The 12,408-nt window shown below is 42.2% G+C and overlaps 1 protein-coding gene across 3 annotated transcripts in view; it reads left to right on the top strand.

Annotated features, from left to right (window-relative positions):
- crebbpa (CREB binding lysine acetyltransferase a) overlaps window positions 1–12,408 on the top strand; it is a 45,502-nt gene that overhangs the window by 16,225 nt on the left and 16,869 nt on the right. For all 3 annotated transcript variants that reach the window (XM_029449274.1, XM_029449186.1, XM_029449104.1), the window contains exons 3-10: window positions 4,356–4,611; window positions 7,840–7,953; window positions 9,230–9,466; window positions 9,833–9,932; window positions 10,112–10,249; window positions 10,369–10,486; window positions 10,652–10,823; window positions 12,260–12,322. In XM_029449274.1, coding sequence (XP_029305134.1) covers window positions 4,356–4,611; window positions 7,840–7,953; window positions 9,230–9,466; window positions 9,833–9,932; window positions 10,112–10,249; window positions 10,369–10,486; window positions 10,652–10,823; window positions 12,260–12,322 — 1,198 coding nt within the window. The remainder of the gene's footprint in view (window positions 1–4,355; window positions 4,612–7,839; window positions 7,954–9,229; window positions 9,467–9,832; window positions 9,933–10,111; window positions 10,250–10,368; window positions 10,487–10,651; window positions 10,824–12,259; window positions 12,323–12,408) is intronic.

The raw sequence follows: 12,408 nt of genomic DNA, 5'->3' as shown, positions 1-12,408 counted from the left end.
TTTCTAAATTAATAAATCATATGTACAAAATAAATCCTTCTTGAACCTTGAAATCAATTAAGTTTTCATTACTTTTCATTTATAGTTAATGTAAATTAAATACACAATATATTCATCATTATATATATTATTTATTTCAATTAATTTACATTTAATTTGTCAAGTTTCTCCAGCAGAGAGAAGAGTCTGTCCATCCTCTCCTCTCTTCTGCCTCCGTCTCCTTCTCCCTAAAACAAAACAAAATGTTAGAGCAAGTGTATTACACCACTAAACAAAAGCAGATTAAGTTACCTTTTAAGGGATATTCAACTGTCAGAAAACCAAGCAGGTAATATGAAGTATACATTATCTATACAATCGCCACAATCTATGTAAAATATAAATCAACATTTACAACTCTTAGGTTTGAAAGTTAAGGTCTTAAAAGTTCTACTTTCAAAGGCTAACTTGCCAAGCTGCATAGTACAGCAGTTCCTAGCAGCTAGCTTAACGTTAACGGTTAGGCTATATAGCTTAACAGTTTTTAACGGTTATAGCTTATAACCGTTATAAGCTATACCAGGGGTCGGGAACCTATGGCTCTTTCGATGACTCAATATGCTTATATAATCTTTATTTGTATAGCACCTTTCATACAAGAATTGCAGCCCAGTGCTTCACAGCAAAAAGCATAGTACAAGATTAGACAGAGCATTTTCAGTACAATAATCACAGTGTTGATATAAATGAGTCTGAAGTGCCATTATAAAAATAGCAGATAAAATAGCAGAATTAAAATAGTATAAAAATAACATCATGCCTAGTTTCCGTATCTGTGCAGTACTTACTGGCAGTACTGCCGGGAAATCACATTCATCACACCATTCTTGTAAATGTTTTAAACTATCAGAGCCATATTTTGAAAGCATGAGATCAACAATATATGGCTCTTTTGATGACGCAAAATATGGCTCGCAGACATTTTTTAACATGATTAACAAGTAATAAATAATTATACTGTGTCATTTTAAAGTAAAACATTTTTTTAGTTTTTTAGTTTCCTCCGCTCTGTCTCTGGCTGTAGGTTAAGGTGTGTTCACACGTGTGTGCGTAGGGGGCGGAGCCCCGCCCTTTGCGAAACCGAGCAGAGGAGAAACTGCACAGAGCAAGCAGTAGACCGGGGGTGTCAAACTCAATCACAGAGAGGTCCAACATTAAAAACTGGGACTACGTCGAGGGCCAAACACGGTGCACATTTATTGAACAGGATAGACATAAAGTGCAAAAAGATATGGAACATATTTAGGTAGGCTACATTCTCCGAGACATGTGTCAGAGCCAGATGTCTGGAATCTTTTCTTAGCTGCCAGTTTAATGTTTGGGGCTCTGTGGAAACCCTCAGTGAGTGAAGGTGTGCATCAGTGAGACGACTTCTGTATGGGTTTTTGTTCATCTTCATCACAGAGAAAAGCTGCTCACACAGGTATGTGCTTCTAAACATGCAGAGCATCTGAGCGGCATGAAGGCGGGTTGAGGCATCGTTTCGGGGATGAAGCTTGGAAACTGCAGCAGAATGCGCAGTCGGGAGCACAGCGGTAGAGATAGGTTGTCAGTGTTGTAAACACGTCGTGACCAACGTTTCCTTGCTGCATCCGAGTCTGCCACAGGCAGCTTGGCATCATACATGTCCGTGATCACAAGGCCCTGAAGCTGCAGGTTGGAGCTTGGTTATGTTGCACAAAAAGTCCAGCTCACATCGCCACTTTTTCACGCAACTTGAAAAATCTATTCCGCACTTTCCCTCCACTCCATCGCACCGCCATGTTCAGAAAAGACTTAAGACTCTTATAAAGTTTCCTGTCTGTGTTACGGTGCTTATTACATGTTCCATCTCCAGAGCTTTTCAACACAGTGCTTCCTGGTGTATGATTCAGTGATGCACCGTCAGCTCACCTGCACAGTTCTCCCGCTGCATCTTCTCCCGCATCCTGCCCACTAATCTGCTCTTTTCACCACATCGCAGGCGGTCTGCATCTGTCGTCAGTCCCGTCAGTTTGTCCCGGGGCAGTTTCATTTCTCACACATTTAGATACTTCCTCAAATATGTATTTTCCTGTGGGTGTGCCATGCATTGATTTAATTACCAAAACCGACGGGCCAGTTATGATGGACATATGATATTTTCTCGCAGGGCCGGATATAATTGCATTGAGTTTGACAACCGTGCAGTAAACACCGAAGCGTGCACATAAATTAGATAAATAACATAAACGTTTAGTTTATTTAATAAAAGAGCACCTGTTCAATGAAACACTGATAGCGCTTTTAGTAGTCGGACACTAAAGTTGCATTCAATTTTATTAAATATATGGCTCTCAAGGAAATACATTAAAAAGATATTTGGCTTTTATGGCTCTCCCAGCCAAAAAGGTTCCCGACCCCTGAGCTATACGGTTATAGCTTAACGTTAGGCACTAACGTCCCGTAACTTAACCTATCATTTTAGCGTAAATGTTATGTTAGAAGGTCCTTTGATTTTATAACATTAGTATCGTTAGCTATTCGAGCGAGTTGAAACCCAATACTTACATTTAAAAGTATATCCATTTGCCGCTACTGCTGAGGAGCGCCATTTCTCGTCGGAAACTTCTCTGGGCGCGCAATAAATCTTGGGATACCTGAAGCCGTGAAGGGTGCATCAGATGTATCCTCCAAATCCGGCAAAAAGAATGCCGGATTTGTCGGCTGCATTTGAAGGAGTCGCCGAAATGGGACACCCCTGTCGCGGCCGCTGTGACGTAATCGGTCTACAAATGCTGCCTGCGAAGGCTGCAGCCCCTGAATTGAGACACAGCTACAGAGCGGCTGTTCAGCTCTGCGTCTCCCATTTTGCATTAGAAGATAAATGGATGAGCTGCACCAAGGTAGAGATACTCACAGTATCTTTAGTAGGAATAAGGTAGTTGTATATCAGGCTAATGGACTTTTGAAGCCATTTGTTTTTTATATACACACACACACACACACACACACACACACACACACACACACACACACACACACACACACACACACACACACACACACACACACACACACACACACACACACACACACACACACATATATATATATATATATATATATATATATATATATATATATATATATATATATATATATATATATATACATACATACATACATACATACATACATACATACATACATACATACACATATATTACACACAAAACTTTTATCTTGTGGAACGAGCGACCAATGACAAGTTGTTTACTTTGTCTCTCGTTCCCCACCGGCACGCTGGTTCAGTTGCTGTCAATCAAACACCGACACGCACCCGAGACAAAAAGGAGTATTTCTGTACAATACAATATTTTTGACCAAAAAGTAGATGACTAAATGTGATTTCATTTGGATGTTCCGTGTTATCCCTAGTTTGTCAGCTTTGGGACTGCTTTAAAATGTACACACACTTCGCTACTTTCACAGCTATGACGTTACTGCTAACTTCATATTCACCGTCGTCTCAGACACACAGCTGACAACCTCACACCTGAACTGGAATGTTTCGTCAGAGCCCTACTGGGAATCTGGCTGCATGTGTCCACGACAATGCACGCAACATCGTAGCTGCTAACTCTCCGGGACAGGTGAATTGAGGACTGCATTTTGCGCACACACCGCAGCTGCCAATAAATGATGGATTTAACCTGTTTGTTCATCTCGTTACGTTGAAACTGGGCACCTTAATATATCTAACTTAGCATTCCTAGGTGCATGCCTCACGCTCCTATGTTCTGATAGATTAGCAATGGGCACCTAGGCGTGCGCTCCTGTGGTAGGTTTTTTTGTGCGTGTCTGCGGTGCACCTGAAAGCCCTCACATGGTGAAACCATAGACGGATAATGGATATTAATGATTGTGTGGAATTTTTAGCTGCAGTGCTAAGAATTCAGCGGTGGCGGTGACAGCTGATGTTAACTCTTTTAACTTCATAAAATGTCTGAGGGGCAGCCCTGAAGGTCGCTGAACAAATGCAGAGACTGATTTGCCACTTAAAAACAGTTTCTAATCTCTCACCTCAGATGAAGTGAAAAATATGTGTGCAGCTTCTGATGTTAAACACATTGGTAATGGGGCATGGCGAAAAAATGATAGTGAGCTGGCACATCATGACCTTTTTTTGGTGAAAGTATGTACTCTCCTTCAGATTCTTCAATAAAGATCAGACTTGCTTTGAACTTCACAAGAATTTGCCTCTCTGCACGTGTGGTATTGACAGCCCCGACAGCAATAGTTATTTTTACCCAATACATCTTTGACATTTGTTGTTTTCTTTGTCAACCCTGCAGCAGCCTCAGCAACAGGCGGCGATTCTCCCACTGGCCGGCGGCGGAGGTGTGGCTGTGTCTTCGGCGGGCCCCACAGCCGACCCAGAGAAGCGCAAACTGATCCAGCAGCAGCTGGTCCTGCTGCTTCACGCGCACAAGTGCCAGCGACGGGAGCAGGCCAACGGGGAGGTGAGGGCCTGCGCCTTGCCTCACTGCCGCACCATGAAGAACGTCCTCAACCACATGACCCACTGCCAGGCTGGCAAGTCCTGCCAAGGTGAGTTGTAGCATTTAAAAAAATAAACGGATAATGAAAACATTGGTAATGGCAATCTTGACAATGTTAACAAATACACTTTGGTCATAAACCATTTTATATCGGGATCTTCTGTAAAACCCCAGCTGCCACTGGGAGCTTTTTGTATTCTAAACTAGTTGTTGAAGAGACATTTGAAGGACAACACTTTGGGGTGTCTCATAGATCACACAACCACCTCTCATGGATATTTAAAAGAAAAATGACACACAAACAGAGCTGAGTACGCAAGCTACTGATTGAAAAAGTGGTCTTTACTCTTCCTAATTTTAAATGTGTGATTCTTCGGGGCAAAGTCGTTTAGTTTATACATTTAAAGCACTATGTCTAATGATATAGTTTTAATACAAGTTTAAAACTGTATTCAAAATTTAAATTATCACCTGCACGATGTTTATATAACCTTTTTAGTTAAGGTCTGGATGGGTTTTACAGGTGAAAATAACACCTACAACATCAGTAAAACAAGCAAGCAATGAAAATCATCTTTAGGGGGAAAACTATTTGAAAATGGCGTCAACCTATTTGAGGGATTCCCTAATGCAGGGGTCGGGAACCTATGATTCTTTCGATAACGCGATATGGCTCGCAGACAATTTTGAGCTGACATTTTTATATATATATATATATATACTGTCATTTTAAAGTAAAACATTTAGCAGCGGATTTGTTTTTAGTTCTCCTTTCCTCCGCTCTGTCTCTGGCTGTAGGTTAAGGTGTGTTCACACGTGTGTGCGTAGGGGGCAGAGGAGAAACTGCACAAAGCAAGCAGTAGATCGGGGGTGTCAAACTCAATCACAGGCGAGGGCCAAACACGGTCCACATTTATTGAACAGGATACACATATTGGATAAAGTGCAAAAGGATATGGAACATATTTAAGTCAACTGCAAACGGATTGCTGAACAGTTCAATTTCTGAGCTGCAAAGTCGGTGGAGATGTTTGTCAGTGTTTGGAAACACGTAGTGACCAAAGTTTCCTTGCTGCATCAGAGTCTCCCACAGGCAGCTCGGCTTAGAAAGCTCTCACTGCATCATACATGTCCGCGATCACACGGCCCTGAAGCTGGAGGTTTAACAGTGAGATGCTTCGTCACATCGCCACTTTCGTCCCAGAGATCTGTGGTGTGTTTCCCTTTGCTTTCCAAAAACTTTCATTTCATTCACACATTTAGATACTTCCTCGAATGTCTTTTCCCGTGGTTGTGCCATCCATTGATGTAATTACCAAAACCGGTGGGCCAGTTATGACAGACATATGATATTTTCTCGCGGGCCGGATATAATTGCCTTGAGTTTGACACCCGTGCAGTAAACACTGAAACGTGCACATAAATTAGATAAATAACGTAAGCGTTTAGTTTATTTAATAAAAGAGCACCTGTTCAATGAAACATGGATACCGCTATTAGTACTCGGAGACGTGTTATTCTTAAAAAATGCACGCATAAAGTTGCATTCAAATTTATTAAATATATGGCTCTAAAGGAAATGCTTTGAGCCAACTCTCCTATGAAGCCTCATAATAATCCTGTAATCGGTATTAATCCAAAAAAAAAACACATTGTCAAAGGTCCAATACATCGATTCCAGTAAAAAGATATTGTCACATCGATAAATGCCCATGAACTGCTGTTGCAATCTTTGAAATCAGCTGATTGATGTGTGTGTGATTTCCCGTTTCTACTCAGTAAAACGTTATTTCTCGTGCATGCAGCGCTGACACCATGATTCCAAAATGGCTACCGCACTCTAAGCGTTTGATTGACACCTCATTTGAGCCAATAGGAGCTTCCATGCCTTATCTACAGCCTTCAATAGCAAATGAGTGTCAACTGAAGGAAGTGCCAGCCCCTCTTCTTTTATTTAAAGACCAAGCCAATAGCAACAGAGTCTCCCGATGACTGATGTATCGTGTAGCCAATGAAATTCGGAACAAGTAGATATGCTACTTCAATGGGTTTTCTTTCTTTCTTTAATTGTATTTATTATATTCAGATACCTCCTACCTGTTTGCCCACTTACTGGTTATGTCTGCTGTTTCTTGCTGCCCTAATTTCTTTCTCTTGATCAGCGATATGGTTTGTTTATGTCTGCTGTTGAACCCCCAGCTCCTGTCCTTTCTGTGTGTGAGCACCAGCATTTCTGTAATGGAAAATTTCCCTTAAGCGACTTTCATTTAAACTTGTCTTTGTTCTGGTCTTGGACTTGAATGCTTAAGTTAAATTTCAAGCTAAATGTACTCAGAGGCCTAAGTGTGAAGGAGTCTATGGCTGTACTCTCTGCATGCCAGCTAATTTCCTCTCGCTCAGGACTTCTGCTTCTATTGGCCACTGAAATAACCGTGGAGAGAGATTTTGTTCCCTAACCACAGTTATGATCTCTAAGATTTTAGATTTATCTGACGTTGGTTCACTTCCACCATAGGGACCTTGGAGTCTGCAATATGACTAATAATTGGTTTGGCTTTAGACTTCAAATCTGAGCTCTTTTCTTTGTTTATCACTTCACACTGAATCTACAAAGGATCCACTAACATGATAGCCCTGCTACATTTGAATCTTTGCCAGTAGTATTGGCGCTCTCACAAAGATAATGAAGTTTAATTGTGTTTATTTGTGCATAGGCTTTTGGTGCTTGAAGCAAGGGAATACTTATATATGGGGTAATATCTATAAGTGCCAGGCAGCTAGCAAGGCTGATTTTAGCCTGCTGGTGATTTCTTGTCAGATTAGCAGCTAGCACATTAGCCTGGCCACAGATGAAATAAGGCGCCTCAGTTTGTTCAGTCATGCACCAGCAAATACGCTATAGTTCCCTTTCCACTAGGCCAAACCAATAACCTTCCAAGAGTGGAAGTTAGTGCAGTGAGCTGAACCTGAGGTCTTTTGAGTTCTGGGCAGACACATTTCTTTTCTCTAGTTTCTCTCTGGGGATGTCCCGATCAATTTTTTCGGCCCGTATAATATTGAGTATCTGCAGTGTTGTCTAAATTGTTCATTTTAGGCAATGTTATTTACCATGAGTCCAAAAACTAAGCTTAACGTAAAAAACAGTTGTTTCATTAATCATGATGTGGATTTCAAGTGATATCGGCCTTCCCTAGAGTTGAGTACTTGGTGGCAAACTGTCAGCATCAAGATATTAAATCCTGTTGGCCTCTTTCTTTCCATATCGTTTTCTCTGCAGTGGCTCACTGTGCGTCGTCCAGACAGATCATCTCCCACTGGAAAAACTGCACGAGACACGACTGTCCCGTCTGCCTGCCGCTGAAGAACGCCAGCGACAAGCGCACCCAGCAGAGTAAGTACAAGTAGCAGGCTCCGGCCCGCTGTCACTTGACCATTGTCAAGTGTCTCGACGTCACCACAGACACCAAACACAAGGACGATTTTCTACCATTGACTGTGCTGAATAAGCAGGACATCTAGACACGGCGAGCTCTGTGTTCGTCTCACAAAGGCCCCAGTCTTTATCTGTCATTACCGGAGATTATGTTGGGATATTGAGCTCTACTAGTCCATAGTGGCATCCTTTACAAATAATAAGACCTGCTTGTGGTTTTCCTGCATCCAACCAAAGATGTCTGTGTGCAGAATGTTTGTATATTTGACCATTCAGGCAATTTAGGTTTGTGCTCCTCCAGGATGACTAAAAGCACTCGGTCAGTAAGAGTGTGGTCCTGCTGGGCTTGTAATCTGACACAAGAGGGATAGACGTGTGATGGAGGGAGAGAGCGAGGAAACAGAGAGCGTGTGCTGGAGGTGTCCCGCTGAGCCATTGGCTGTTGGGCTGTTTACAGCTACTCCCCTCTCGAACAGAGCCTCATACTAAAACTGTTTTCTTTCTGTTTTGTTTTTCACTCTGTGTAAAGGGTTCACAGTCTGTTCTTTTATGCCCAACCATCTTTTTGATTCTTCTCTGGATTGCTTATATTAGTTACCTGTTATTTTTTCTGTCCCATTTGTGTGCCCCTTCTGTTGTTGTTTTTCTTTCTTCACTTCACATCTCTGCTCAGCATCTTTCATCACTTAAAGCATTCCAGCGTTGGTCTGTCGCTGTTTGGATGTTAAAGAACATGACACCAAGGCTAGTGTCTCTCCTGCCAACACAAGCAGAGCGCAGTATTTCTTTGTTCTGCCAATGCCGATTTTTGTCTTTGCACAAACTAAAAGCTTTTTTAGCTCGCCCAAAGCCTGAACCCAGAAATATATGCTAATGCTCTGTCCCCTGAAGGGATTTATGCATTTATTCAGTTCACTGCTTTTTAAGCGTTTAGCCTTACATTATGTTCACACTGTATCATGTTGCCATGTGACTTCGTCTTGCCAGAGGTCAAAGTGTGTACGCATGTGTATTTGGTACTTCTTGTTCCAAGTCTTTGCCGGGTTTTAACAAAAGCAGATTCTTTTCACATGTATTGGGTTTGGCACACAGTATCAACATTTGCATTTTGTTTGTGTACTCTAACTTGCAGCAGTAGAGTAAGCAAGATGGTCAGCATTTCAAACTGCTTATAGTATATTCAGTTTGATTGTTTTTGAGTGTTTTGGACCAACTGCTCCGTCTCTCTCCCCAGCCATGGTGAGCTCCCCCAATGCGGGCCTCCAGAACCCCATGTCCTCAGTTGGTGGCCAACCCAGTGCTCCCACCATCAATACCTCAACCCCTATAGACCCCAGCTCCATGCAGAGAGCCTACGAGGCACTTGGTCTGCCCTACAGCCAGGCCACTGGGCAGGCCCGGGGGGCCGCGGGGGGCACAGGTCAGACGGCAGGCGCACAGCTTCCGCAGATGAGACCCATCAATGCACTCGGTAAAGCCAAACATCCTGATTTTATTCTCTATATTTTCTATGAGCACTTTTAGAAACCTTACAATATTTGGTTCGTTCTCAAATGTCTTTAATGATTGACACACAGCACAACCAACTGCAAGGCTCCTAAATGAGTCTTAACATGTATGTAATTGTAAAGCAAAAAAGAGATTCCAAACAATTATTGTTAAAGTGTTTGTTGTTATGCTGCCATTTAATCAAGTCAAGCAAATGTTTTAGTTTTTTTTTTTTATTGAAAGAGTGCTCCTCTGTAGACATGGCGTCCATATTATAACCATATTGTACTCTGAGCTCCATTTTTAAATGAAGGCGGTGCCGTTTGCTCACAGCGCTCTGTATTTACAGGTAACCAGATGGCTCTTGGAGGTGCGACACTCGGCGTGACCACTTCGGATCAGACAAACCTGCACACAGACTCCCTTCCCAACACACTCAACACTAACAAGTCAGTCCCAGCCAACACCTGCATTCCATTCATTGACCCTAAATGTTGTTGTTTTTAATTGCTAGAAACTTAAAGTGTACTAGATCTGATGCTATTTTGAGTTCAGTCGCCTGAAGCGTGATATTTAAGAACAGAAATAAAAGCTGTAACTTCTAACCGTCTTCCTGTTGCACCTCCAGTCAGCTGCTGTCAGATGGGTCATCTGTGGGCTCACTGGGCAACCTCCCCACAGCAGCACCCATCTCTGCCACAGGCACCAGGAAAGCGTGGCATGAGCATGTCACTCAGGACCTGCGCAATCACCTCGTACACAAACTGTAAGGGCATACCCTGCTGAAGCACTGTAACTAAATCTTCTGTTTGATAATGATTGGTAGACTACCGACTTAATTATTCAGAGATATTCATTGCTGCAAATTCTGTTCCTCTGTGGCAGAGTACAAGCCATATTCCCTACCCCAGACCCGGCAGCTTTGAAGGACAGACGAATGGAGAACCTGGTGGCCTACGCCAGAAAGGTGGAGGGGGACATGTACGAGTCCGCTAACAGCCGGGTAGGTTTTCTGAAACAGGCCTCATCTAGGAAATAACTTTTTTGCTCACCTTTATCAAGGCCACACATGAAACCTTTTTCTTTTAGCATAGCCACAAAACACAGAAAAGTTGGCAAAAACAATAAGCATTCTATTGCTCTCCCATCACCCCTGTTCTCCCCTCAGGATGAGTACTATCACTTCCTGGCTGAGAAAATATATAAAATCCAAAAGGAACTGGAGGAGAAGAGGCGCTCAAGGCTTCAGAAGCAGATCATCAACCAGGCACCTTTGGCAGCCCAGGGGAACCAGCAGCCCGGCCTTCCCCAGCCCAGTGCCTTCGGCCCAAGGCCACAGAGTGAGTACAGTGTTTACAACAGTGGTTCCGTGGGACATTTGGTACCGGGCCGCACAGAAAGATTGACTAAAAAAATATTTTATTTTGAAGAATCGCCAGATACATCTGTTTGTGCGTCTGTGTCTCTTGACACATGTCAAGATGCTCGTCTCAGTCAAGTGATACTTTACTTCCCGTGGCACGGGGAGATTGCGTGCGTGCACAGGTTTCTATTTAGTTCTCCCCTCTCCTTTCTTCCGCTCTGTAGGTGTGTGTGCACGAGTGTGTGTGTGTGTGTGTGTGTGTGTGTGTGTGTCAGCTGCGAAGCCCTGCCCTTCGAAAAACGGAGCGAAAGAGAGAATGTGAATGCGCAAAGTAGACGGTACAAACTGAAACGTGCAAATACATTAGATCAATAGCATAAGCGTTTAGTTTATTTAATAAAAGAGACCTGTCAATGTGAAAAGGGAGTTGTGAATAAAAAATAAATAATTTAATTCGAGAAAGAAAGAAAAAACACCATGAATATCAGGCAGGGCGCTGGGCTCCGTAGGGGAAACACTGCTGATGGTCACCACATCAACACATGCGAGTGCACTGAGAGCGTCATACTTAGTGACTAACCGTGTCGCTAAGAGAAGGTTTACAAGACTTACAGAATTTCAGGTAAAAGCTGAAATGGTTTAAAAGTGTCTTCAAACATTTAAGGACGTTTTGGAAACCTTAAACAACTATTTGTATCCTTGACATGCGTGATATTTTATTCAGCTTCACATATCTTTATCTTGTTTATTCAAAAAGTATTCTCCGTGGCTGCAAAACTGTTTGTTGACATATTAAACGATTTATATAAAAAAAAAAAAAAAAAAAAAGACCCAGATCACAGTGCCCAATAGGATGAGTGCTGGATCAAAGAGATATCTAGCATAGTCTGAACAGATGGAGCCGCACACCAAACGGCTCCCGTTAGAAGGATTTTATTGCTGGGCTTGAAATGTTACACGGCATTAAAATGCTTCTAACGGGAGCTGTTTGGTGTGCGGCTCTATCTGTTTCGACTCTGCAAGTTGAAATGTTACCCAGCTAGGTTTGGCTTGTACTGATGCCGATAAATACTGTAAGACAATTTGGGGAATTGGTCAACCTGAACAGATCTTGCTATACTGAGGTACATATGCCTTAATGTCTGTGGTTGGATCAGGATACTGCCTGTAATGTGTTCCATTGTGAGGAGGTTTCTTGATCTGTCAGAAAACAAACACTTTCCCATCTGATTATTTAATCTATAGTTGATGATAGTTTAGGTTTCCCTATAGCCAGCCATTTATCATGATCTTTTGTATTCTTTTATAAAGTAGAGAATATTTAACCCTTGAACGGAAGCTGTGGAGATGTTGTGTGATCATGTCGTTCTTCAAGTTGTCTTTTGCATCAATATTTTTGCTTTTGCTCTATAGATGGACCTGTTCCTCTGCCCAACATGCCAAATCAGATCATGAATCGCATGCAAGTTTCACAAGGTACGTCTACAAAGAAAAAAAGATGTTGATGTAAAGAGGAATAGAAAATATTATTATGATAAAAGGAGAAATACTTGCATCACCTG

The sequence above is a fragment of the Cottoperca gobio genome, chromosome 1, assembly GCF_900634415.1.
Source record: "Cottoperca gobio chromosome 1, fCotGob3.1, whole genome shotgun sequence".
In the NCBI taxonomy this organism is placed as follows: domain Eukaryota; kingdom Metazoa; phylum Chordata; class Actinopteri; order Perciformes; family Bovichtidae; genus Cottoperca; species Cottoperca gobio.
Note: the sequence above shows the minus strand (reverse complement) of the source record. Positions and strands in the feature narration are given on the sequence as shown.